Source organism: Anser brachyrhynchus (assembly GCF_964034855.1).
Source record: "Anser brachyrhynchus genome assembly, chromosome: 28".
In the NCBI taxonomy this organism is placed as follows: Eukaryota; Metazoa; Chordata; class Aves; order Anseriformes; family Anatidae; genus Anser; species Anser brachyrhynchus.
The window spans coordinates 2,396,107-2,422,432 of NC_137721.1; the positions used below are offsets into that span (position 1 = coordinate 2,396,107).

A 26,326-nucleotide genomic window follows, 5' to 3' on the forward strand; every position below is an offset into this window, starting at 1 on the left:
CCAGCAGTTTTGGTCCTTTTGGCAGCAACTGAAGACAATGCAGGCAATGGGTTAATTTGTAAGCGGAGATTTTTTTTTTTAATTAAACGGAACTATTTATATATATACAAAACCCAGAAAATATTGCACCATTAAAAAAAGGACATTTTACATCTAATCATCTGTTAAACACACCTTGCCCTCCCTGCATTGTAGTATATATACAGATTCACAGCAACTGTTGGACATGAACAGGCAACCCGTGCTATCAGACACCACGGAAATCTGCTGGTCCACACATCCCAGAGAAAACACCTTTACCCTTTCCACCCTTGCCCTCCTTTAGGGAACGTATCCATCACGTTGTCGTCTCGGTGGCATTCGGGACCAATCATCTCAAGCTGCACAGATGTAAGGACAAATTAAAAACAAAAGGCTTTGGGAGCTTCTCAGTCATGATTTCTTTTGGGCTTGGTCGGCACAGTTTTCTGGGAAAGTCTCTTACGTGTTGGGGCTCAGTCCCCAGAACCCGAGCGTGGAAGCTCTGGAGCGAACCATTTGTGTCCCTATCCAGAGAGAGGGGCATTCCAGTGTAGTTTCTTCTTTGACAATTGCAATCCAAGGACTAAGACTTCTCAACCCCTGAGAGCGTCTTCAGTAAGCCACAGCCCCAGGGTCCCGAGGGATGCTAAAAAGTACATCCGCTTTGGCGTTGATAAAATGCGTGGCGAGGAGGGAGAAGACCAGAATGGCAATGCCCACAACCAAAGTGATTATCTAGGGAGGGATGAGAAATACTTAGCGTTGTCGTAACAAAGACGGACCTGCAGCATCTCACAGAATTTGTCCCTGGTGGGGTCTCTGTGACAGAGACCAGCTCTCACTCCTCAGGCACTATGCACATTAAAATAAAAACAAACCCCGAGGACCTTACAGTCTTAGACAAAAGGAACAGTGACTGCCAAGCAGGATCAGTGCAGCTTTCTCTGCAGTTATCAACAGTGCACGCAGATGTTTAAGAGAAAAGGCAAGAAAACTATATGACTGATAAAGGAGAATATATCACGTGTCAAAGTCACTGGAGTAGTCCACATAGTTTGCAAAGAATTTTAGCAAGCATTTAATGGGACGCTTTGGCTACTCCTGAATGAACTGTCACATCCCCCCGTAAGGAACTGTAAATGCCTTCAACAAGCACAGCTGCTGGAAGAATCAACATCTGTCGATAACCTTTGCATAACTGAGATTACCTCCTGCTCATCGTGTTTCCCGAAGCTTAAGTGCCTGACCAGTCTAAGGCCTCACTGGGTTCCTTGCTGTCAACCCTTCTTGCACGTAGGACTATCGTTCCCAATTTCCTCTGGTTATCACAGAACAGCCTCCATCCACTGGCCAGGCACTCCTGTGCTGCTATAGCTCCCACAACACGTTTTCCATCAGCACTTCAGGGATGGCTGGGCTCAAAACGTGCATCTCAAGGGCACCACTACCCACCAGGTTGTGACACGGGGCAAGAGACACGGGCAGGACACTGTGCTTGCCTGACAGAGCTAAAAAGGTCCAGTGCCACACAAATCAGTTACTCATAGTGCAAATAACCATCAGAAAGATGCAACAATTACCTGGGCTTGCATGGCCTTTGGGTGGCTTACCGCTGGAAATGATGACAAGAAGGCTCTGGAGCTGTCGTGGCAGGGCGCACAACTTCATTAACAGCTAACCAGAGGGCAGCCAGGCCCAAAGGGACCGCACACTTAACACGTATTTTGCTGGCACTTCAGCTGCATCACACCCAGCTAAAGGCTGCTTCGAATCTGAGACACTGAACCAGCAACAGCTCTCACTTGTGAAGGCTTTTACAAAGGTTATTTCTGTGCTGGCAAGAGGGGATTCAAACAGCAGCAAGGCAGACCCGGGTTGCACAGCAGGCAAGCCACCCCAACAGCCCGATTCACTGGTCTGGCCTCCTGTACGTGGGGAGAGGGTTGAGACTCCTGCCACTTCAATCTTTTATTCACAGACCTCAGCCTGCTCATGGGATTCTTGATTATTCTGTTCTGTCTCAGCCTCAGCGACTAGGTTATTGCCCCCCAAATGGCTGGAGGTGGCAGGGTTATCACCAGCGATACACTCTTGGTTATCCCATTTGCAAGGCCCAGAGCCTGGCTTCTTACCCGGGAAGCTCACCTACGATAACAGCACACGATCTAACAGACTCTGAACTGTTTCTCCAGCTTTCAGATGTTATTCAAAGACCTTTGGATTTGGCCTCGTCACATTTTTTTCCTCTTTCTTTTTCACACAAGCACAAACTCACCTCTAGCTCCTTGCTGGCTACCAGAAATATCCGGGCGCGGATCTCCTTCCACCGACTCTCTGTCCACGTGGAATACTCTGTAGATCCCCATTGCCTCAGCTCAAAGGCAGGAGAGAGCGCTTTGCTTAGGCGAACAGTTGACCGAACGCAGTAGGGGACTCGCGTTGTTGAGTTAGGGTCCAGAGAACCCTGCACCCAGGCATAATCATACAGCTGCAATGAAAACAGGGCAGTAAGACCCAGCAGAGCACGAGCAAATAACCAGACTGTGCCCTTGTTCTGGAATCTTGCCTCTCTTTGGAAGGAGATAGAGGGTTTTACTGAGGGTTCTCACTGCAAGGGGATCCTTTCACACAACCCTCCGCTGCCCTTGGGCTTTAAAATGCTTTCTTATTGAAGGAGTTGAATGAATTCTCCCATGTGTGATTATGGGAAGTAGAAAGCATTCCTAACCAGCTTCCCTCAAAAGCAGAAAACCGGCAAACTAGACAACAGCTGTGTTCTTGGCCCACCCCACTCTGACGGCACTTACTTCTTTCTCAGCGTTTGGTGTTTTATCAGGGTTCAAACACTCTTCCTTGGTGAGGTTAACAACAGTGCCCGTGAGGTTGGCCAGAACATAGTGCACAAGATAGGTGGTGTTCACAGGGCTGGAAACAGCGACGTAGTGCTGGGGAACATCACCTGGAACAGTCAGAGAAATGGGATTGACGGGGAGATTGCCAGAAGCAGACAGTGTTGCCGTGGAGCTTTAGAAAGCTGCCAGGTAACATATGGGGTCAAACCCATCCCCACGTTCTTCCCTGTGTTGCTCTTACCAAGAATCCCTTTTAGGTCAGGCTTAATGATGGACTGAAACCAGGAATTGTTCATTTTAATCAGAAACCCATACAGCATTCGAGTGACCTGGGAAGAGATGGAAATTGGTTTATACAAAGAAGAGAGAGCAAAGCATCTTAATAGCTACACCTCTCAAGATTATTTGGCTGGTGGATGTTTTCCACTCCAGGGACCAAGAGCACAGGAAAGGAGTCACAACTTTATATAATACAGGGCTGAGCTGTGAAAGCTGGGTTTGATTCCACATCTGTTGACTGATCCCTGTGGCACTGATTGCCATTTCACCTGTTTCCTCTTCTGCTTTGTGGAACAAGGATAAAGGAGCTCTGTTTGCAGAAGGCTCATGGAGCTTAACGTCTGCCTTGAGATTGAGAGGCAAGGAACTAGAGAAGGGTGAAAAGTTTTTCATTCAGCCTTGGTGGGGAATGGGAGAAGGGGGGAGAGGCGAAGCCCTCATGGAGACAGACAGGACAGCATGCTGTGTAAACACACATAAACAGAGACAGAAGGGAAGTACGTGAGGGCTCATCATAGATGCCAGGGACACAATTCCATCTGCTCGTACCGTTTTTGGATCTGCCTGAATAGCAGAGGTGTTGTTGGCTCCCCCTGCAAGCCGGTAGAGAGCACGGGCGACCACTGTGGCAACTTCTGCCAGGGACTGCAAAGGAAGAGCGCTCGGTGTTAATCAAGATAGGCAGACACAGCAAAACAAGGAAGAGCAAGCCAGAACCTACACATCCATTGAAACGCTTACATCGTGCTAACATCTGAGTGCCTTTTGCCGTTGTAACTGTACGAAGTACTCTCATTTCTTTCTGCCTCCTTTGAAAACGGCTTTCCCCCTCTCCCCATGATCCCACTTGTGATCTGTCCCTGCCCAAATCCCCACCCATCCCAGATATAGCAGCTAAAGAAAATGCGGAATAGGAACCTTGGCTGTGTCTGTGACATACTCCAAGGTCTCCTCGGGGCTAAGCCCCTCAGGGTATTGCATCCGGATGTTCTCTGGAGTGTCGTACATGCTCTGGTAGTATCTGAAAAGAAGAAGGCAAACAGAGGTTGGGGAGGGGCAGAAAGAAACCACAGGGCATGGAATTCAATTCAGAGTGTGCCTAAAGCAAACAGTGGGAGCAGTCTCCTGGGAGCAGAGATATAGCCCTGCCAAAGCACTGCCCTGCCACACGCTCCTTAAACCATTTAATGAGGCTTTATAATTAACTTGGCCCTTCCACAGCTTCTCCCATCTGAGGATCTCCAAGCAATTTACAAGCTGTGATTAGCTTTCCAGTGGGCAACTGCCCAATCTATTAAATGGGTAGAGAAACTGAGGCAAGGACAACCCATGCAGAAGGTCTCTTGGGAAGAGAGCTTTTAACGCACATCATGCTAGTGGATTTTATTAATGCCTTATCTTGAAGGCAGTGAAGAATTCCAAGTGAACTCTACGAGAGATTTACACCCAAGTGTCTGTAGCGCACACAGCTGCACTGGGGATTGGGCTGAAAGCCCACTGCATGGGCTACGCATCTGATATTCCCAGACAATGTGGGACTGATCCCCCCACTCTGAAGATGGTCACGCACCCAGGAGGCGTGCTTGCCTTCACCTCAGCTTTTCCTGCACCTTCAAAGCAGTGCAGACAGAGCTGAAAGGGGAAAAAAGGGAAGCTACTTCCCCTTTATTATGCCACAGATTCTCGGTAACAGTAAGGAACGGTAGAAGAGGAAGGCAAGGAGACAATTTGAAGAGTTTGGATGAAGGGGGAGGCAAAAAGAGAAAGTGAAAAGGGGATGTCTGTCCTCTACCCCACATCCCCATTTCCAAAGTTGAAGAGAAACAGGGGTTCCCCACGGAACATGCTGTATTAGGGTCATGTAGGGTGAACCAAAGTGCCCTTTTCCAATGCCTGGGGCTTTCTGCCATCACAAACAGAAAGCTATATTAAAAAAAAAAAAAAAAAAAGGCAGCTAGCTTCTGGAAGAACAGATGAGGCTTAGGCACGCTCAGTTGCCATTTGCTCACCTCTGGCTCCCAGCCAGCTGTGGGGAACATTTTCTGTACAAAACTGGATTTCTTTCGGTTGTCAGAATAATTATGTTGCGCTTGTTCAATTACATGGCACACGTTTGCTCCTCCGCTCCCCCCGGACTGCCGCTCTACATGTATGTTCGGCAGCACGCTCCTGGCAGAGGCGTTGCAGGAGCTCGGGCTGCCCTCTGCTGGCTCTGCTGCCTTTGGCCAAGGGCCAGCCTGTGCTGTCCACCTCGGAGGAGTACCTGTTCTGGAAGGCAGCCTGGTGGTCAGTTAGGACCACTCCGGGGATGTGCCGGGCCCGAAGGAAGCGCTGGAAGGAAGATGGGGGAAGAGGCTGCGAATATCCAGCTTCCTGCAAAGTTACGTTTGCTCCCACGCTGCTATTACTCAGAATATCGAGCAGGTTTCTAACCTGGAAACGAGAAGAGAAAACAGCGCTGTTCCGCTCTTCTTTTGGATGTGCAATTTGTCTGGGAAGTTTAACATCCTGATCATTTGTAGCATGCCAAAGATCCCACAGCATTTTGGGTAGGTGAGCAACTACAGATTGCTTTCAATCACCTGTGTTTGAACAGATTCATTCATCCAGGAGACGGGGTCTGTATGCATCCATAAAACGGAGCCGTTCCTTAGAGCCACCTGCAAGGGAAAAATAAAAACCAAACCACCATCTTAAACACATACTAGGACAGCACTGAATCTTCTGGAGCAGGGAAGTCCAGATGAGGAAAAAAACAACAGAAGTAGTAGAAGGCTGGCTAGGAAAACTACAGCTAAAATTATCACAGAAAAATAAGGAATAAAAAGGTCCCCTAACTTCTCTCTCACCTGATTCAACTCCACAAATGAATGAATGTTGTCCAAACGGAGAGGAAACTTGTCTTTTTCCATATCATACACCATTCGTGAACTGCCAATATAATCAAAGGTCTCCTGCAACAGAAAAAAGTAAAACACATGAACCGCATATGGATAGCTGCCTGGCACAACCAGCAGCACTATTTGAGAAGCTGAGGTGGAAAAAAAAACTAGAATTCAAGGGCCAGCTACTGCACCAAGTATTTCTGAAGGTCTGCGTAGCCTTGCACGCACCAAAGGAACTGTTACATTGTGCCTGGACCCAGGGACAAAGGTATTGCAGGCAGGGACATGGCAAAGGACAAAAACGAAGGCAAACAGCAAAAACTCAGGGGACAGCTATTGGATTCCACAAGCAAGAAAGGCACAAAGTCAGCTTATGTGAGTACCTACAAGTCGCAAGGTACTGCAAGTGAGTAACAGCAGAGGGACGTTACTCCACCCTCCACTCTGGCACACACCTTCCTCTTTGTTTTCGGGAGAGCAGAATAGGAGGTCAGGGAAGAGGGCAATCCTCCATTCCAGGAGTTAAAGACATGAAGCTCTCCCAAAAGGAGGGGTATCTGTTTCTCCGGAAAAAGCGGGATTGAAGGCAAGATGACAGAAACGAGTTTGTCAAGAGAACTGCAAGAGGCTGAGCTTTGCTTGGGCATGAATAGATGCCCTGAAGAAGAGAATTTCCGTGACAGAAAAGGACAGTGAAGTCAGCCAGCCACCAGACTTTCCTCTTGGCTAATTTACAGCCAAGTCTTATCACTCCTCTTACATCCTGGGAGCACGACAGAGAGTGTCCGTTCCATCGTGCTGTATGCTCGCCTCCCCAGGGAAATTCTGACTAGGGATGTATGTGCTGGGGAGGGTGAATGAAGGGAATCACATGGCCACAGCATGGGGCTGTGGGAGCCAGTTTCACAAAGCTGCACAAAAGAAGCCATCAATGTAGATGCCTTCAGGGGAACATCAGCTGTTGGCCATCAGTCCCTCCTCCACAAGCTTGTTCTGCTTTTCCACAGCTGCCAGCTCCAGTGCTGGGCTCTCAGAAATGAACTACATTTCGCTGCTGTCAACACATATATTTTTAATCTAGCTTTTTCTGGGCTTCATTTCAGGATTTAAAGCCTAGCCATTGCAGTTCATCCTGAACGGGGCGGGGAGGCAGAGAACAGACAGACAGAGAGGAACACTGGGAAGAGACAGGAGGGAAAGCAAAGTTTGAGTTATTCGACCAGAATGAACGGTGGGGCAGAACATGGGCTGCCCCACTGGAAGCCCCATCTGCTGTTGTTATCCCAGTGCAATTAAGATCCTGTTCTCACTGGGGGAGCGGAGAGAACTATGGTGTGGGGATGCAGATAAACGACTGCACAAAGACTAGGAAAAAGTTCATTTGCACGGAGCCAAGGGCTGATTTGCTGTCTTGGAACAAGCCAAATGGTGGAGTGATGCTGCTGCTCTTACCCCTTGGAAGAAGGTGAACATTACATTTCTTTGTAGCGAATGAACATCTGACGCTTTATGAAGAGCTTCAGCAGCAGCCAAGTGGGTCACAAAAGAGGAGACGGCACTCTCTGCCCCGGGTGCAATGTTCCAGAAGAAGGAATGGCTGTCAATCTGTAAGCATGAACAGCAGGCATAAGAATTTTGCAAACAGACAGACGAATACTGCGCTGGGAAAGCAAATCTGTCACCCCTCTCTTATCCCACTCACCCTACTAATAAGGGAAGAACCAAAGCATCCTGCCTAATGGAACTTCAAATACCAGATGAGTAATTTTTGTAGTCCTGAGGCCTCAGAGCACTGCCAACACCCCTCAGCCCTGACCTGAAAACTAACGCTATCAGGCATGCTGCAGTTTCACTGTTAGCACCAACATGCAGCGTGTGCCTCCGTGCGGGTCACAAAATGGAGTTTTGAACTCGTATCTCTGGAGGGTGGAAAATGACTGTAAAACAGACTGCTAGACAGGGAAGTGAACTTCTTTCTCAGCTCTGACATTGACTCACTGCTTGACACACACCAAAATCTCCATGTGATTCATCCTCTCCCATCGATACAGACAAGCGAACCATGCTCTCTCTCCCTCTTCAACATGCTTCAAGCATGTGAAGTATTTTAGGAAAGCATGTCACACACCCTAATTATTTCTACTCGTCTGGTTCCGTAAAGATTTCCCATCCCTGAGAAAAATGCTGAAAAAAAGTCTCACATAGTAATACAGACAGAAACAAAACCCACATGTCCTTTTATTGAAACAATACGCAAACCCACCAACTAAAAGGCTCCTACCAGTAGAACCACAATAGCCAGTCAAATCTAAAAGGTCTGGAACATGGGAAGAAATGAAAATATATGAGGAGTATATTCTCGTAAGACTCAAAGCTCGTATCTTCCCAGAATCCTTCCAGCCACCCTCTCTGCAAAGCAGTATTAAGGAGATACCTACTCGTGTAGCAACAATGATTACTTCCTGCTCGCGATCGACTTTTCCAGAGGAATTGATAGGTTGCAAGGTGCTCCACACATTGTAATCAAGAAGTGGATCACATACGGTCTCTAGGAAGCAGAAACAACATTGCTTGAGTTGAGATTACAGCAGAGATAAGTGAGAAGTGATCTTTCTGGTCAGCTGAAGCTCACCAGCAGTCCTATCACAAGAGCAAACTTGTGCCCAGCTGGGGGGAAAGTCTTGGCTCCAGGGAAGTCACTGACAAAACATTCACCAGGACCAGGATTTCCATTCAGGTACACACAGCCTAATGTAGTAGTAATATCAGAGCCATTCTCGATGATCTATGTGGCAGGTATTAGGCGTCTTTCTCAGCCAGCATCTCTACGTGTTTTCCAAACCGATGGCAAACACACCCCCAAATTCCTTACTACTTGAATTGTTTATTTTGAAAAGGCTCAGCCGGGAAGCAAGCCTTCGAGGAAACTTTATAATTTTCTCTCTTTTGCAAAACTGTATTTTGCTAGGATTTTTACCACCAGACTTATCAAGACAAGGAGAGACGAATCTGCTCACCTGGATTAATGCTGAACGTGTTTTGGATGGAGTTGCGTCTCATGCATGTAACAGTGCTGGTGACAGCATGCATGTGGGAAAAAAGCTGCATGGCACATAGCGGGTACTCAGGGCCAGATCCATCACGAGGGACATTATGGTCTTGATAACACTGGACAGAAATAAAAATTATCACAAAACTTAGCGTTTCTCTAACAGCGTGGTGTGCTGCCTATAAAATTGGACCATACGTTTTTCCTGTAGATTTTGACATCTAAGCTGAGTTACCTCAACCTCTGCCCTCCTTCCTGAGCTGGGTGGCAGTTCCCCCTCTCCCAGTTGTTGAAGAAGTTAAGTACCTGCTTAATAACTTGAGTCTCGTTGGCATCTTCAAGTAGAAAAATAGGGAAGTCAAAATCCTCATATGAAAGCCCACTCCCCACAGGATTCCACACAGTCGTATTGCAGTGTGCATATTGAGGGCCGTAATCTTTGGAATAGACACCTGGAAACAGAAAGAAATGGGCAAATCCGAGCCTGTGAGAGAATAACAGCCTGCGGGAAAGGTAGGGCCTGCTGGGAAAATAGCAGCAAATACCGAATGAGCACCATTATGGGCTAGGGAACCAGCTGACAAAGCTTAGAGAGATGGAGCTGGTCACTGCATGCGGCAGAGCGGCAGAGACCGAGCACTGTGCCGAGCAGGGAGAATAAGAAACGTGCGTGCTCAAAGCCATCACATGCCAGGCGGCTGGCAGGAGCACTCAGCGAGCATTTATCACATGCTGAGAGAGCGGAGGAGGCACACAGAGAAACATTACACTTCAAAAGGGGGAACGCACAAACCGGCATTTTCTGAGCTCATCATGTGCTGGAAGTACCCCTAAGGCATCCACAACGTGCCAATTGTTTTAACGCCTAGATACTGCGCAAAGGACACGAAGGCAGAGAGGCGACAAACGCCAGCACACCACTCGTATCTCAGGAGTTTACACGGCACCCTTCACGGCCGAGAAGGAAGCTTTGTGCAAACCCCAGAAGGTAGTTTCTCCCCACAAACTGAAAGATAGTAAACTCGCTGCATGAAAAAACCAGCGAAGTGAAAACCTAACTGAAACCTCCCGGGGAATTCAGGGAGGCAGAACGGAATGAAAAAAGTAACTGGCCCAAAAAGAGAGGTTAACACATGCCCCATGCAATCTACGGAAATGGAAGCTTTAATGAGCAGGCGGGGAAAAAGTACAAGTTTCAGACCTGAAAGAAAAAGATGTTGCAGCAAACCTTGGCCAGGCTTAACGCTTCAGTGACTTAACGCTGTTTTAGCCAGCTCATCCAACAGTCCTCCCCCCAAACATCAGTCCCAGCCCTTGCTCAGAACTGATGAGATTCCAGATCAGACCAGTTACTTCGAAAGGAATTATCGAGCACGTTATCTCGGGCACAATTTTGACAGAAAAGCAAAGCTGCAATTTCACGTGGCCTTTACAGTTCTTGCTTTGACCTTACAACGGAAAGGAACTCCTCCTCCTCCTCCTCCCAGCAAGAAGAAAAGACTTCACATTTCCTTACCAAACCCGTCATTGGGGCACTTCAAACCAGGAGAGAACCCCTGGGGAGGGTTAGGTTTGGCAATGGACACGGCAAGGCCTGACACTCGGGAGGTTCCCTTCAGCTGCATCAGCACCTTCCTGGAGCAGAGAAAGGAATGAAACTGTGAATTTGCTCACGAAGGGTTACAATCCAAGAAATGCCGTTGCTGACATACTACGCAAGCACGTGGTTATGCTTGTGATCAGAATAATCAACGCGTTCCTTCCTGCTCGCCTTCCCCGAAGCATGCAAAATGGCAAGAAACAGAAAATTTCAACCACTTCTTTCCTGCTCTGCCCCGGAGACGCGGCAAACGTTAGCCGCCTCGTTTAATGAACTTCAGGCGCGGCTAGAGCAATGAACGTGGCGTAAGAAAACGCACAGTGCAGAGCTCTAACGACGACCAAACTAGCTATTTACGAAGAAATAATTCCAGGCAGTAAAACACAGCCAAAACATGCGCATTCCACCCTCGCTGTGCTTTGGAGCAGTGCAGTCAGGGCTGGTTTTGCCACCTCTCACTTGAAAAAATCAGATTGCTCGTCCCCAAATCAGGGCCCCCCGTCGGTCTTCTGGGCACACCCGGGGAAGATAAGAAGCGCTGACCTGTTGAAAAGGTTCCCGTCCAGCAATATCATGTAGGGTGGGTGCGGGCCGTCAGCGAGAACCCAGTTGAGGTCCTCCTCCTTCTCAACCACGTGGATCACTCCCGTGTCCCCGCTGATGGAGGCTGCGGAAAGAGAAAGCGCCCTTGGTGTCTCACCGTGATCCCTTCGCACCCCAACGACCCCAAACCAGGAGGGGCTGCACGGCTAAGAGAGCTTTCAGAAGAGGACGGGAGGAAGCAATGTGGTAAAGCGGCACCATTTCGCTGGAACAGGACAGACAAAGGAATGGCTTTTAGAAGAAGAAAAACAAAAGTGAAAAGCACAGTTCAAAAAGTAACAGAAATAAGCACCCAAGCCTTGAAAGCATCTTTTGTTTAAGCCCCCTAAAGCACCGAAGGAACTTCAGCTATCTAAGCATTACAAGTCTCCTGAGACTGGAGGAAATTAGGCATGGCCCAGGAGGAAACTGAGGCCCAGGGACAGAAAATCATGCAGAGAAGACAGGACCCGAGCTGAGGACCACAGTGACAGAAGCAGCCTCGTGCTGACCATCATCAAAGGCTGCAAATTCTGAAACGGAGAGCTCAGAGGCAGCTCAGAGGAGCACGAGGTGACAGAGGCAAAAGATCAGGGCAGCGCAGGGGACTAGCAGCCGAGCAGGCCCGCCTGCTTGTCATTTCACCCCATCCCAAAAAAACGAAGCCCTTTCCTAAGCCTCTGCGGATAAAAAACAACCCCCACAGCTCGAAAAAGCGGTCGTCGTTACTCACTGCCCAGGGCCGGGACAGCAGGATCGTGTGCTGGTGTCTGCACTACCGCCAGGCTCACGTCAGAGGGCAGAAGGGCCGGGGAGCCCGCACCCCGCGCTGTTATCGGGCGGACTGAGCGCAGCCGCGCTGTGCTGCCCTGCCCTGGCAGCTGCCACAACCTTCGCTGCAGGGAGCGGCTCGCTAAGGGAAGCGAAATTCAAGCGCAAATTAACAAATCCCTGACTCGGGGCTTGCCCTTTCCGCAAGGGAAACAGCTGCTCTTCTTCAGCAAGGAGCGCCGTTTGAATCGGGCCCCCTTACCTTCCCCCTCATCCCCAGCAGCCAAGCGGCCCTACCTCCTGCATCTTCGCGGCACAAAAACCGCACGAAAGCAACAAGCGTTGCACAAGCAGCTAAACCGAACCCTCCGGGCCCTCCGCACGCCGCTTTGTTGGTTCTTCACTCCCTGCCTGTTTCTCTAGGAGCCTGTGAATTCGGCAGGGCTCGCGGCTTTGCCTCCTACCCAGGGTGCTGGCTGGGCAAGGACCAGCCTGCGTGGTGAACTGGCTTTGTCCTGCACATGACCAGCTGCGCGTGCTGAAAACGTCACTCTCTGCCCAGCCACGGGTTTGCGGGATCTAGGAAACGCGGACTTTCTAAGGTCTCTACCCCTCAATTTGGCCGAAGCAGGTCAGCGTTAGCGGAGTGGGACTGGAAAAGCCAGCAAGGAGCGCTAGGAACGCGGACGGTGCTGAACTAGGCAGGCCAGCAGCGCCGTACCCCGTTCCTCAGGGCACGGCTCCCCCCCGGGAGCGGCTCCGGGGCTGTACTCACACTGGCAGCCGATCTGGTGGGTGGCGTTCAGGAGGCGAACACACGGCGCCGTCTTGTTCAGGGGGATGTAGATCTTCCTCTCCACGGAGTTCCCCTGGCAGGAGCCTGGGGAAGAAGGCAGGGCCCAGCCTCAGAGAGGGGCAAACCGGGGGGCTCCCTGCACCTCCAGGTGCTCCCCCCAGCTAAAAGGGGGGGGCAGGGGGGGAGATGAACCCCTGCCCAGCTTGGAGGGAACGGCCGGGGGCTCCCAGGGCCCCATCTCCTGGAGGGAGGACCCCAGATCCCGGGGGAGGGGGAACTGCAGATCCCTGGGGGGGGAACCCCAGATCCTTGGGGGGGGCAGGGGGAACCCCAGATCCTTGGGGGGGGGGGAACTCCAGATCCCAGGGAGGGAGGGGGACACGACCAAGGGGGCGACCCCCAGATCCCGGGGGAGGGAACGGGAGGACGGACGGGACCCCAGATCCCGGACGGGGAGACACGGGGGGGGGGGGGGGTCCCAGATCCCGGGGGGGGGGGGCGGAGCGGGAACCCCAGAGCCCTTTGGGAGAGGGGGGACCCCAGATCCGGGGGGGAGGGGGGGGGGGGGGAGGTGGAGACCCAGCCCGGCCCAGCCCGTCTCACCCGCCGCCAGCACGGCGAGGAGCAGCCCCCGCAGCGGCCCGCACCAGGCCGGGAGCCGAGGGCTCCCCGCAGCTGCCGCCATCCCCCGCCTGCCCCGAGCCCTCCCCGCCGCCGCCGCCGCCATCTTCCCGGCTCTTCCGCTTCCTGCGGCGCGGCCGGAAGCCGCTCTGTGCCGCCGGGAGGACCGCGTCTCGCTGGTCAGGGAGGCGGAAGCGGAAGGCGAGGCCGCTTCCGGGACGCCGACGTGGAGGGGTCGGGGCGGCGGAGGCGGCCGGCGGTGGGGGCGCGATGCTGACCAAGTTCGAGACCAAATCGGCCCGGGTGAAAGGTAGCGGGGGAGGGGGGGCTCGGGGGAACCAGAGGGGGCCTGGGAGTCGTGGGACTGGGCCCCGGGGGGAGCCCCGGGGGGGTCCTGAGGGGGGCTCCGGGGGGGTCCTGAGGGGTCCTGAGGGGGTATCCGGGGGGGTCCTGAGGGGACTCTTGGAGGTCTGGGGGGGGGCTCCGGGGGGGTCCTGAGGGGTCCTGGGGGGTCCTGGGGGTGCTTCTGAGAGGGGCTCCGGGAGGGTCCTGGGGGGCCTTCGGGGGCTCCTGAGGGGGCTCCTGGGAGGTCCGGGGGGGTCCTGAGGGGGCTCATGGGGGGTCCTGAGGGGAGCTCCGGGGGTTCCTGAGAGGACTCCTGGGGGTCTGGGGAGGGGCTCCGGGGGGGGTCCTGGGGGTGCTCTTGAGGGGGGCTCCGGGGGGGTCCTAAGGGGTGGTCCGGGAGGGGGCTAAGGGGGGGGGTCCTGGGGGGCCTTCGGGGGCTCCTGAGGGGGCTCCTGGGAGGTCCGGGGGGGTCATGAGGGGGGTTCCTGAGGCTGCACTGGGTGCTTTGTCCTGGCCTGGCCCCTTCATCCCCCCTTTCCGTGCCTCGGCAGGGCTCAGCTTCCACCCGAAGCGGCCCTGGATCCTCACCAGCCTGCACAACGGCGTCATCCAGCTGTGGGACTATCGGATGTGCACCCTCATCGACAAGTTTGACGAGCACGACGGTCAGCGGGGGGGCGAGGGGAGGGGGGCGGCGTGCGGGGCAGGAGCAGGACTGGGGGCCGAGGGGGGTGGCATGCGGGGCAGGAGCAGGACTGGGGTCTGAGGGGGGCGGCGTGCGGGGCAGGAGTAGGGCTGAACGGCTCTGCGGGGCTGCCGGCGGTGGGTGTTGCACCCTGCCGTTTGTAGTGGCTGGCTTGGTGCTTTCTGAGCACCGCTTCCCCGCAAATAAAGTGGGGCAGGATTCGTTTCTGGTGGAAAAATAGATATGTGGGTATAAGTACAAAGGGTTTGGGTGCTTTGCGACGTTTTTCTGCAAGCGTGCCGATGAAAAGGAAGGTGTTTAGGAGTGGGATACCATCCTCTAAAGTGGCCTCTTGTTGCTTTGAACCTTTCAACTTATCTGTAGTAAAAAATGCAATGGGGAGTGCAAAACGCCCCCCTCATGGGATGTAAGGGACTGTTCCAGCTGTCAGTCGGCCTGCCTCGTCCAACCTTCTCTTCCTTTTCGTAGGACCCGTTCGAGGGATTGATTTCCACAAACAGCAGCCTCTGTTTGTTTCTGGAGGCGATGACTATAAAATAAAGGTAACCTTTTACTCCTTTTACAACTTTTCTTTAAAAGGCATTGCCCGGGGAGGGAATCTTTCAGGAATTATGATTCTGCTGTTTCAGAGGAATTAGTGGTAATTGCAGCAAGTTGAAGTCTTTTTATTAGAAAATAAAATTAGAAAATATCTTAATATTGCATTAGAAGTATCTTAAACTGGAAGAGGGAGAGGCTTGTAGGTGAACGAAAAGACTAAAATCTTTAGCCTATTGCGAAAAAGCACAAAAAAATCTAGCTGGCTGGGGCACGTACCCTCATTGCGCTGCTTTTGTGTTGCTCAGGTGTGGAATTACAAACTGCGCCGCTGCCTTTTCACTCTGCTCGGACACCTGGATTACATCCGCACCACCTTCTTCCACCACGTAAGCTCCTCTAGTACTTACCCCGGTGCGTGCCTGTGTTCCTCCTGTGTGAGTGGAAATCTCTTTTGCTTCCTTGGATGGGAATCTTTGCTAAGGAAGCTCTGCCAAAGGAAAAAGTAGAGGCGTGGTCCTTTTTAGAGGTGTGAGAGGCATAAATTCTGCCTCCTAGATCTTAAGTGAAATAAAATAAAAGAGGGTAATTTTGGGCGGCAACTGAAAAATGCTGGAGGGAGGGAATGTGTGGGGGGGTGTATTATTTCATGTGCAAACTGCTTTGTCTTTTTAGGAATATCCGTGGATTTTGAGTGCTTCTGATGATCAGACCATTCGGGTTTGGAACTGGCAGTCCAGAACTTGTGTCTGGTAAAATCAGTGGATGCTTTAAAAATAACTGTAGGGCTTGGGTGCGAGCTATCCTCGTTTGTTGTTTTCGAGTGGGAGGTGATATCGATATTTCAAACAGTGCATAGTTGAGGGAACAGAACTGACAAAAAAAAAACAACAGATTAGTAATGAAGATTTCTGTCAGTTGTGACTTTTGCTCACTTACGTTGATACTACTAAACACGTTTGTAAATTCCTGTGGTGTTTGGTTGAAAATTTTTCGAAGTTAAAATAAGATGCAGCGGTGTTGATACCGGTGAAGTTACTGATATCAGTGAGCCAGCCCCTGAATGTTCTCATTGAGAACAGCTGTGTTGAGTAGCTGTGATAATTCTTGAAGAGTTCTTCAAGAAGAATTCAATTCTTCAAGAAGAATTCTTGAATTCTTGTATTTCCCTTCCAAGTATTATCAACCATATTCCTCTTTGTCCCTTCTGAGACTGAGCTTATTGCTGTTGGTGCAAATCAGAGTGCGTGCTAATGTATCTTATGTTTAAATGGCGTTTTCTGTCCTTTTTGTTGTAGCGTGCTGACAGGACACAACCACTATGTGATGTGTGCCCAGTTTCACCCCTCTGAGGACCTGGTAGTGTCAGCCAGCTTGGATCAGACTGTGCGCGTTTGGGATATTTCTGGTGAGCTGCCCAGATCGAGGGGGTGTCCGGTGGCAAGGCCCACTTCAAAACTGCAATTGCTGAAAGCCAAACGGGGCAGGCAAAAGTTGGTTCCGACCCGAGAGCAGGAAGAGTAGCCTGTCAGCTCTAGGAGCCTCAGGAAGAACGTTAGGTGTTTGGCAGGGATCTAGTCCCCCTCATTTTTCAAGAAGCTGTAGATTGTTGGCTGAAAGGGACTTCTGGGGCTCATCTAGTCCAACTTTATGCTTGAAGCAGCCTTCTGCAGCAGTAGATGTGAGCCGTAGGTTTGTGCAGCCCAACAAACTCTTAAGAGTTTGATTTTTATAGCCAACACAGGCAACAAGTATTGCTGTCAGAATGGGCAACGGCGCTGTCGGCTGATCAGCTTTGCCAACGTGCAAGACTTGTAGGAAAAATTCTAAACATTTCTGGGTCACCTTGATCCCTTTCAAGATCTCTTGGAGGCAGCAGCAAGTCATTTGTTCTGAGATAAAGATAAAAAGGCCTCTCTGCTCATCGCACTATGGGCAGGGGATCTTTTTGGTGGCTTAATTGTGGGTAGTGACAGGACGATAACGTTAGGAATTTCTTCGTCGTCCGGTCTGCTTGTCTTTCATAAAGCAAGGCGTGGCCTGGAGATCAGAGCAGGAGTTGCAAGTCAAAAGTCCAAAGTCCTTTGCTGATGCCTGAGGTGTTCCTTAGGTTATACCTAAGGCCACGAGGTGATTCAGTGGAATTGCGTAGGATCCGTAAACGAAAAGCTAAAAGCCAAGAAAATAGGTGGAGAAGGGGCCGGTGGGAGGACTAAGGACACAACTTAAACTATTCTAGAGACAGACCGAGGCCCTTCATCTGATCTGCCGCTCTCGCCATTGCAGTTTTGGTTGGGCATGCTGCGTTATTTGTAGTACACGCTCAGACATGGCCAGCTGTGTCAACAGTAGGGGCCGGGGACAGGATATCCTGGTTATTTAAAACCTGTCCCCCTCTCCGTACTGCCAGCACGGGGAGTTTAACAGCTATTCTGCTAGGAAGCTTTGCTGCTGCGTTCTCCCACAGACGCTCTCTCTCAGCAGAGTTCCAGCTGCCAAATTGGTTTGGAGATGGTACAGGGCTTTTTTTTTTTCCTCAGCTGATATGTGATGAGGGGTTTTAGAGACATGCTGAATTATTGACTCAGCTGTCGCTCCAGTCAGACACGACACTGCAGGAATATTAGCGTGTGGAGAAAAACACGGGTAGATGTTAAACAGATTGAAAATAGTACTTTTTTTTTTTCCTCCCCCAAAAAAGTTTTTCCCCCAAATGGCTTCCGTCCTCAGCAGGACTCTGTTCTGGCTCTAGCAGCCTGCTGGAAATGGTTATTTCCACATTTTGTCTGATTCCTGTTATCCACATAATCCTAATCAGAGAGAGCATCATGTGATGTTGAGCTTTAACTCCATTTCTGAGTGCTGCTTATAACTTGCAGCTTCTGCTGACATCAGTGGGATTATTTTTCACCAGGCTTTGGGGTTTTTAGTACTGGATCTTTGATGCCCGCAGTTAAATGAATTTAAAGGTCGTGTTCCAAATTCTCCCTCCCAAAACTCAGCTTTGTTGGCAGCTGTGGCAAAGTGTGAGGGATGAGGAGCATGACCCGGACCAGACCAGGGTGAAGATTGCCTTGTAGTTCTGAAATCCCACAAATTTACTGTTCTTTGGTTTGAAACCTGCTGATAAAGGATCTTCAGCATAAAACAAATAAGCTGGAGGTTGAAGGGTCTATTTCCTGCTAATCTGCTGAGAGAGAGTGTGAATGCAGTCAGAATAAGCTTGTTTATGTATTAAAATGCATGAACATTTGTGTTGTACTGTTCCCCTGTGCTGTGGAATGAAGTCCTTGCTCATGTGGCTGATATTAACCTACAAAATCTACAAAATAATCTGTTTTTCTCTTGTTTCTTTTCAAGTATTAACCAGTGAGGAGGATGCTGGTGGTCTTACTCTGATCAGAGTGCTTTCTGTCTGCGCTTTAACACCCACCACACACCAACTCCTGTTTAACCTTCCTCTTGGTTGGCAAATAACTGATGTCTGTTGCTTGGCACAAAACGCCCTTGTTCCGTCAGGACTCCGTTTAGTTGATCTGGGTGACGTGCTTAAGTGAGGATCACCTGAGGGTTTGGGCTGGTGGTGCCGAGATGCCCTGGGACTGGGAGGATCTCGGCTGAAAGTCCCCACGTGGCACCCGTAGACCTGGGCTGCCTCTCCTTGAGCACCACCTTCTGTGCATGTGTGGTGATGGCTGGCAAAACCTTTGGTACAACTTCAGCCCCCACTTTGCTTCTCTGCTCATCCATTGAACGCGGGTGGATTGGAGCCAGAATGAACCGAAGCCCAGCAAGGGTGTAGTCAGTACCCAAGAGCCCTCTTTAGTTTCCGCCTTGGGTAGGTTGCTGACCTCAGGTATGGGGCCTGAATTGTGAGGAAGATGATGGAAGAAAAGAATTTGTAAAGGACCACGTATCTGTAGGTCAGTGCTGTCTCTAACACATCAGCCAGGTGTTCCAGAAAATGTGTGCCAGGAGTGTCCTGATGCTTCACTGGTCTCTTTCTCCTTCTCTTCTAACTTACAACGTGTAATTCACCGGCAGTATGTTACCCCTTTTCCTCTGGTTGTTCTAATACCTGCTCTTCTGAGTGCTTGTGTGCATGTCCATCTGAGTCTGCTCTTCAGGTTTTTTTTGTTCTTCTAAACAGCTGTCCCTAGAGTGCCTAATATCTGCCTTTCTGCTGCCAGTCCCCTCTCTGTCCCTGCTCCCTCCCCAGAGCAACACAGGAAGCTGCTATGTTCTGTGAGTGTTCTGCCTTTCCTTAGATTTGTGCAGTTATGCCAGAAATTTTCCACTTGTGTTCCAGTCCTGTTTCGCTGGCTTGTCAAAGGCTCAAGTATTTTCTCTTCTGAAAATCCTACGTTTCTTCCCTCGCCTCCTCTGGGTTATATATGTTTTACTCCTCCTTTCTGGGGTGGTTTGTGCCAGCTTTGTAGAAGTTTCCACTCAGCCGTTCAAGTTCATCATCATCGTTACTTGGACCATCTGTGTGTGCACCTCACTCGGTGTGCTGAGCGTTTGTGCTTTGCTCTGAGGCGCTGCTTGTCACGGTCATTTCATCAGCCTAACTTCGCAGGAGGGTTTGTTGAGATGCTGAGCTGCTAATCTATGAGGAGTGTGGGAATGAGAATTGCAACTAGAAAATAATTTTTGCCTTCTGTATCGTTTATTCTCTTCTTGTACTTCCCTCTCTGTTGGTCTCCATAGAAGTGCAATTCTGCATTTATCCTAGACAGATTTTTCTTACTCTATGAACTCCATGATAGCTTTCTTGGGCCAAGTACTTTTGAATCTAAAAGGGTATTTTCTAAGTTCTGTTTTAGTGTTTTATGTACAGTCTTTCCCTGTGCACTGTCAGATGAGAGTCTCTTTTCATTTCTTTCCATACTGTGTTACATTGCGTTTTAATGAGGAATGGCTTGAAGTACGTCTGTTTTAATTGGGAAAACTTAGTGTTCTTCAGAATCAGGAACAGGCTTTTTTTTCCCTATAGTTTTAGCTCCCCAAAATATCCTGTGCCCAGGCAGATTGATGACCTCAGGATTATGGATTTGGGCAGAGTGGCATGGTTGAAAAGTCCCCTGAAAGCTGCAAGCTCAATTCAGTGAAGGAGGAATGAGAGGAAGAGAAATCAGAATGCCTCAGCCCTTTGCTGAAGTGCCTCTGTCTGTGTCCCAGTGAGCTGAGGTGATCCTTTCAGTGGTGCACTGCATTGCAGACTTTTCTTTTTGGTATGTCTAATCTTAGCTTGTGCTTTTGGAGGAAGTGTAAGGGAGTCCTGGATATGTCTCACCCTCTTCCACTCCTTCAAGTTCTCACTTTCCACCTGAAGATGTATGTAAACAACATGGGAGAGCGCTCAACTTGTTTCTGGATAAGGATTGTTGCCTTGATTATATAATTTCTGCTTCCTCCACCCTGTTTCTCCTTCCCCTTTGTTCTGCAAGGCCTAAGGAAGAAGAACCTGTCCCCCGGAGCTGTGGAATCGGATGTCAGAGGAATAACAGGGGTGGATTTGTTTGGGACAACAGATGCAGTTGTGAAGCACGTTCTTGAGGTACAGTGTCAGTGTGTGTGCTCTACAACCTTTTCAAATTTGTTTAGTTGAAATCCTTGTGACCCAAATGACTCTCTAAAAGGCCAGAAAAATAGCAGAGGGAAAAGAGTTAAAATACCAGCCCCGGCTCAGTGGAGTAACGTGCTCCAAGAATTCCGTAAATTGAAATCTGGAGACGTTTGCACTGAAACCTAACGAGTACCGTTCTCTCTGTATGGCTAAAAGCTCCATTAAATAGCGGACATTATTGCCTTGTGTTACTGGAAGCAGCATTCCATAATGGCTTGTTAAAGCTGGGAAGTGGTGCTGCTCTGCTGACGAAGGATGGTATCTGCAAAGCTCGTTACTGTGGGCAAAGTCAGTCTAAGCATTTGGTATGAGCAGCGTGGCGTACAAAAAATAGCGAGAGCTGCGTCTTGGCAAGCCCGTCTGCAGTCTTGTCACTTCGTTTTTCCTTTGCTCGTTACGTTCAGTCACTAACCTGCTTCAAGTGACTGTTTTCTTTTTGCCCTGTAGGGCCACGATCGTGGAGTGAACTGGGCTGCCTTCCATCCCACAATGCCGCTTATTGTGTCAGGAGCTGATGATCGACAAGTGAAGATCTGGCGGATGAATGGTAAGTGGATTCTCCAGGGGGAACCCCTGGGGAGAAGGGTGTTAAGAACTGAAGTTTGTTTGAACGTTTGTAGGCTGAACCTGAAGGTAATTTACATTTTGCAAGCATGTATGTAGGATGCAGTGGTAAATAATCCCAAACAGCGTTGGCTTTTGCAGTCTGAAGAGGGCTCAGTTCCCGAGCAAACACTTCTAGCTGCTTTTGATTTGCATGCACTGCTGAGCAGAGGTTTGTAGGAACAGAAAAGATTGCCTCTAAAGTTTTTTTGAATATGTGCCAATGGAATAAGAAAGGGAGATGATTCTAGAATGAGAAGCACTTCACCAGGAATGGATGCCCTTTTGCCAGCTCAGTCCAGCTAAGCTATATAAAATTCTTTGCACCTTTTTGGAAACCTGGTTTATCTGTTTCTCAGGCAAACTGTGCTAGCAGTTAAACGTCACAAAAATAAATTGCAGGGAATGGTTTAGTAATAGGCTGATAGAGCCCACTTCATTAAGGTGTTTGCTGTGTTTTCTCCTGTGGAATAACTTAACCTGTTCAAGCATTAGTTTCCTCTTTCTTTTCCACTTCTGGTTAGAATCCAAGGCCTGGGAGGTTGACACTTGCCGAGGACATTACAACAATGTCTCGTGTGCCGTCTTCCACCCCCGGCAGGAACTGATCCTCAGCAATTCAGAAGACAAAAGCATCCGTGTCTGGGATATGTCGAAACGGTTAGTGCATGTCAGGCGTCTGCCTCAACCTCATCGTGGAAGTTTTTACACATGTGAGAGGCCTGCAGTTATTCTTAGAGAAACTGAAGACCAGAACTTCTTAAAACATTAGTGCTAGTGTTTGGTAATTACTGAGAAAGAAATGTTTTTCATGTTTGCTGTCCCTTTGAGATGCGTGTTATGGGCAAAGCTTACAATTGTCTGAAAGCAAGTGGAAGAAGACTGACTTGTCTAGTGATGTTGCTGCTGCAAATGTTTTAAATGAGAATATATTATTTGGCAGAAGGTTATGAATACAGTGTTTTGAACTCTGTGTGGACTCCCCATGCTGAATGCTAGAGATTAGTCTGAAGTTTGGGATCTTTATTTGGGGACCCGGAGCATACGGCAGAGTTTCCATTTTGTTTATACTCCTTATTTCTTATGTTGCGTGTTTAGCACGGGTGTTCAGACCTTTCGCCGTGATCACGATCGCTTTTGGGTATTGGCAGCTCATCCCAACCTCAACCTCTTTGCTGCAGGTAAAAAACAAAACAAAACAAAAAAAGCATTGAAGGGCTTGGTCTTGGCATCTCCATGATGAGAAAACCCACAGGATTCAATTCACGTTTGAATTCTTGCATGCCTTTTCCCAGGCCATGACGGTGGCATGATTGTGTTCAAATTGGAGCGTGAGCGGCCTGCTTATGCTGTGCATGGGAACATGCTGTATTATGTGAAGGACCGTTTCCTCCGCCAGCTTGATTTTAACAGTTCCAAAGATGTTGCTGTCATGCAGCTGCGAAGGTAAGAGATGAGTACTTAGCATATTATGAAAGGCGTTGCTAGCATCTTTAATCCCTTGTTAGTTCCTCACGTACAGATAGGTCAGATTGTCACATTCTGCATAGATGTAACTTTTTTTTGTAACTGGCTTTAAGTTTGCAGTAATTCAGACTGAAATGCCAGCTTTCATTTATAAAATGCTGGTGTTCTTACAGTGTTTCCAGGTGGTTCAGGAAATTCATCAAAACAGCATTTTTTGGCACTCAGTTTATTTAAAAAAAAAAAAGTGAAGATGAGTGTTAGAAATAATCTTGTTTCACTGTAACTTTCTTTTATTTATGACTTCTGTTCAGCGGTTCCAAGTTCCCTGTGTTCAACATGTCATACAACCCAGCTGAGAACGCTGTCCTTCTCTGCACAGTAAGTCAAGTTTTGCTATGTAACGTGCTAAAGAACTTTGCATGAGGCTGTGAATGGCAGTTCTCTGAAATCCTACCCTGGAAATTTTCCCCCCATCTTTGTGCAGAGAGCCAGCAACTTGGAGAACAGTACCTATGATCTGTACACCATTCCCAAGGATGCAGATTCCCAAAATCCGGATGGTAGGCACTTTCTTATTTCACATTATTCCTGTGAGCGTTTATTGTTGTATAGCTGTCTCCTCCTCCTCCTCTCTCCAACTATGTGTGTGTTATATATAAAAAAGCTTCATTTTTGTAAGCCGCTCATTGGATTTTTTTCTTCATGTTTCCCAATGTCCCTGCAGCACACATCATTTGGCAGGCTTCCTGCTTACTATATCACACGACACTGACTTGAAAAATTCATGTTCATCCCAAACTTTTACTGCTACAAATATATATTTTATAATTTTGTTATTAGTAACTTTCCATTTTCCCTTTCGACGCAGCAGGCAGCATTCCTGGCTTGTCAACAGAGATGGATTTTAACCATATATATTTTGTTCGAAGAGGTTTTATACTCTGAAAAGTGGCTGTAAAAGTGACAGTGCCAGGGTGCCAGTGTTCATTCTTCCTCTCGGCAAATTCCAGATCAGTTTTGTGCAATTTACAAGTCAAAACATGATTTAGGAAAAGAAAAAAAATCTTTCTCCTAACTGTGAATTCCATTTGGGATCTGAAACTCCAGCTGGTTTCTCCTGCCTCTGTCGTCATGGCAGTAAAGATTTCGAAATGAGTGGGAGTGATGAATGTGTTAGACTGGAATCCAGCTCGCTTGTTCTCACATCTATTGATTTCTGCAGATCTAATGAAGGGAAAGTTTCTTTGCTGAGTACAGTCAGCAGGTATATTTGGAGAGACAGAGAAAGGGAGCTTTTTGGTAACTTTATATAGGTGAAATGCTACTCAGGATATTATAAATATTAATTTTGATTGAGTCATTCAAAGCTGACTTGTCTGGGGACACCTGGCTTGTCACCCTTTTAGAGAGGAAAGGGTTTATTCCAGAAGAGGTTTTATCCTCTTCTGGAGGAGGAGGTGTCAAGGCCTCATGAAAACTAAGCACCTTTAATGCATTTTCAAGAACAGCGTGTAATTCTACTAGCTGATAAATATTTTCTTTAACAAACTGCCGTGTATGCAGAGTTCTCGTGATTTCCCTGGTCTGTAATGTAGATATTTAACACGTGCACTGGATCCTCGTGCCCTTCAGTTTATTTACCTGACCTACAAGGGAAGCTAAACTTCCTTATCACCCCTTAATCATCTTTTGGGTAAAATACTTCAGTCGTTTTCTGAATGAGGTACAGCCAGTGTTAAAGATCTAAAGCCAGTAAAACTGCTGCGTTGTGGCAGTTCAGAAAAACAGGTGAAGTTGCCATCAGAAAACCCTAAGCAGAGCTGGAAATAGAATTTAGACCAGTCTTTCTTGCGTAGGGTAGTAACTGAGGGCTGAGGCAGTCAGGTTTAAGTCATTTGTTCGGCTGTAGATCTGCCACAAACAGTGCTGTGCGTGGTGAAATAGTCCCCAGTCTGGTGGGTGGGTCTGCAAAAACATTCGTGTTGAGCAGCGGGAGGACCAGAGAGAAGGGGGATTGCGAACTAAAGAAGGAGAAATTTTGTTTTACCAGAGCAGTAGCAACTCTCTCGCCTCGCTTGTTTGTTCCCTTCTCCTGTTTCAAAACCTTCTCTGCATCTGAAAAATCCTGCAGCATGGTTCTTTATGCGTGTCTGACGTGCAGAGCGCTGTGTTTGTATTAGCATTTTAAAACTGAGAGAACAGCTGCGTGCTGCGGAGAGTGCAGCCTTTCTCCTCCAGCTCGTTATGTCAGTTTGCAGGGGGGAGAGGGAGGGGGGCTTACATTGAAGCCGGGACCCTCGCTGCTCGGTTTGTTTGGCCAGCAAGGCTCCGCTCGTTAGCTTGACAGACTGTGCTGTCGCCCAGGATGGCCCGCTTCAGCGCCAAGCAGTGGCGTTGGCGGTACAGACAGCCACTTGTCTTGTGCCTTGGCTGGAGAGAAGGGCTGGCGCTGGCCACGCTGCGATCTGAAAGGACATTGGGGGAGGAAATGAGTCTTGCGAATAGCCTCAGGTTAAACATGAATTAGTAGGAAGCAGCTACAACAGCCAAGATGGGATCAAACAAGACTGACTAATGTGTTGCCATAAGAGCCTGCCAGAGGTTTTATTCACTGCCTGCGTCTTTCTCTCCCTAGCCCCTGAAGGGAAACGTTCCTCCGGGCTAACAGCTGTGTGGGTAGCTCGTAACCGCTTTGCAGTCCTGGATCGAATGCATTCGGTAAGGGGACAGGCTTAATAGGGTCATCTTTTTAACGGGGAATATTGTCATTTGGAAACGTGCAAATGGAATAGTGGGAGATTGGGTTAACAGAATTATTGGAGATCCACATAGACTGGCAAGGCATTCTCAATAGAAAGTGAGCTGCAGATAACACATGAAGAAATATAATACAATGAAAATGTAGGGAGTTGAAATATTATTTAATTTATGGTAAACGCTGGCTCAGTTGCTGGAAGCCTGCTACTGCAGGTGAGTTCAGAAATGACAGCTGACCAGAACAGGGCTGTGAAGCCACCCAGGTTGCTTTCATAGCATGCAAGTAATGAGGAAATGCTGAAAAAGCAGGTTAGTTTTTTATAAAGGTCTTTGATCTCACTTGTGGAGTGAAATAGGAGAAAGAAGGGGGAAAGAAAGTCATGGAAAATTCTCCCCACTCCAGTTTACTTGGCGGAAAGGGAAATAAAAGTCTTACTCTTTGCCCAATGCAGAATATTTATCTATTTATTTTATATCTGATTCAGTATTTCTTTTGCCTAGTATATTACAGTTTCTGTTACCTGTTGTGTTACTCCTCCCTGCCTTCCCTTTCTCTCCTTGCGGTTCTCCCCTTTCAACTTCATCGTCTCCTTTATTTACCCTGTGTTCGCCCACCCTCCTTCCCTTCATGTTTACTTTGTTCATATACTCAGTGCAGGGAGAGCTTGAAAATTATACCAGCTAGCTGACAATGACAGCAGTGGGGATAAAGGGAAAGCTCTCACTCCTATGTCTGCGCCCTGGTAAACTTAAGTTGTTGGGTTTTCCAGAAGGATAATATCTGATCCTGTCTTGTGAAAGGCTTTGTATTTAACTTGGGCTCTTG

General features: G+C 48.8%; 2 protein-coding genes across 3 annotated transcripts in view; one reads left to right on the forward strand and one right to left on the reverse strand.

The window, feature by feature from the left end:
- The window catches only part of COPA (COPI coat complex subunit alpha), a 134,954-nt gene that overhangs the window by 100,413 nt on the left and 8,215 nt on the right, over positions 1 to 26,326 (forward strand). The window contains exons 1-14 of one of the 2 annotated variants that reach the window (XM_080570209.1): positions 13,625 to 13,766; positions 14,353 to 14,466; positions 14,976 to 15,049; positions 15,353 to 15,433; positions 15,720 to 15,796; positions 16,343 to 16,452; positions 20,495 to 20,604; positions 21,121 to 21,220; positions 21,801 to 21,936; positions 22,375 to 22,457; positions 22,572 to 22,722; positions 23,055 to 23,121; positions 23,228 to 23,303; positions 25,379 to 25,461. In XM_080570209.1, the coding sequence (XP_080426335.1) occupies positions 13,727 to 13,766; positions 14,353 to 14,466; positions 14,976 to 15,049; positions 15,353 to 15,433; positions 15,720 to 15,796; positions 16,343 to 16,452; positions 20,495 to 20,604; positions 21,121 to 21,220; positions 21,801 to 21,936; positions 22,375 to 22,457; positions 22,572 to 22,722; positions 23,055 to 23,121; positions 23,228 to 23,303; positions 25,379 to 25,461 (1,302 nt within the window). In that variant the 5' untranslated portion in view covers positions 13,625 to 13,726. Of the gene's footprint in view, positions 1 to 13,624; positions 13,767 to 14,260; positions 14,467 to 14,975; positions 15,050 to 15,352; positions 15,434 to 15,719; positions 15,797 to 16,342; positions 16,453 to 20,494; positions 20,605 to 21,120; positions 21,221 to 21,800; positions 21,937 to 22,374; positions 22,458 to 22,571; positions 22,723 to 23,054; positions 23,122 to 23,227; positions 23,304 to 25,378; positions 25,462 to 26,326 lie in introns of those variants that run through there. The other variant, XM_080570208.1, reaches the window with a different exon arrangement.
- NCSTN (nicastrin) lies at positions 52 to 13,595 on the reverse strand. Its single transcript, XM_080570212.1, has 17 exons — positions 13,439 to 13,595; positions 12,815 to 12,919; positions 11,230 to 11,353; positions 10,603 to 10,721; positions 9,393 to 9,538; positions 9,055 to 9,205; positions 8,476 to 8,585; positions 7,490 to 7,642; positions 6,002 to 6,106; positions 5,735 to 5,812; positions 5,416 to 5,585; positions 4,071 to 4,173; positions 3,702 to 3,797; positions 3,115 to 3,202; positions 2,829 to 2,980; positions 2,297 to 2,509; positions 52 to 756 (listed from the first exon to the last, which is right to left on the reverse strand). Exons 1-17 carry the CDS (start codon positions 13,560 to 13,562, stop codon positions 634 to 636), a joined length of 2,160 nt encoding a protein of 719 aa, XP_080426338.1. The 5' UTR covers positions 13,563 to 13,595; the 3' UTR covers positions 52 to 633.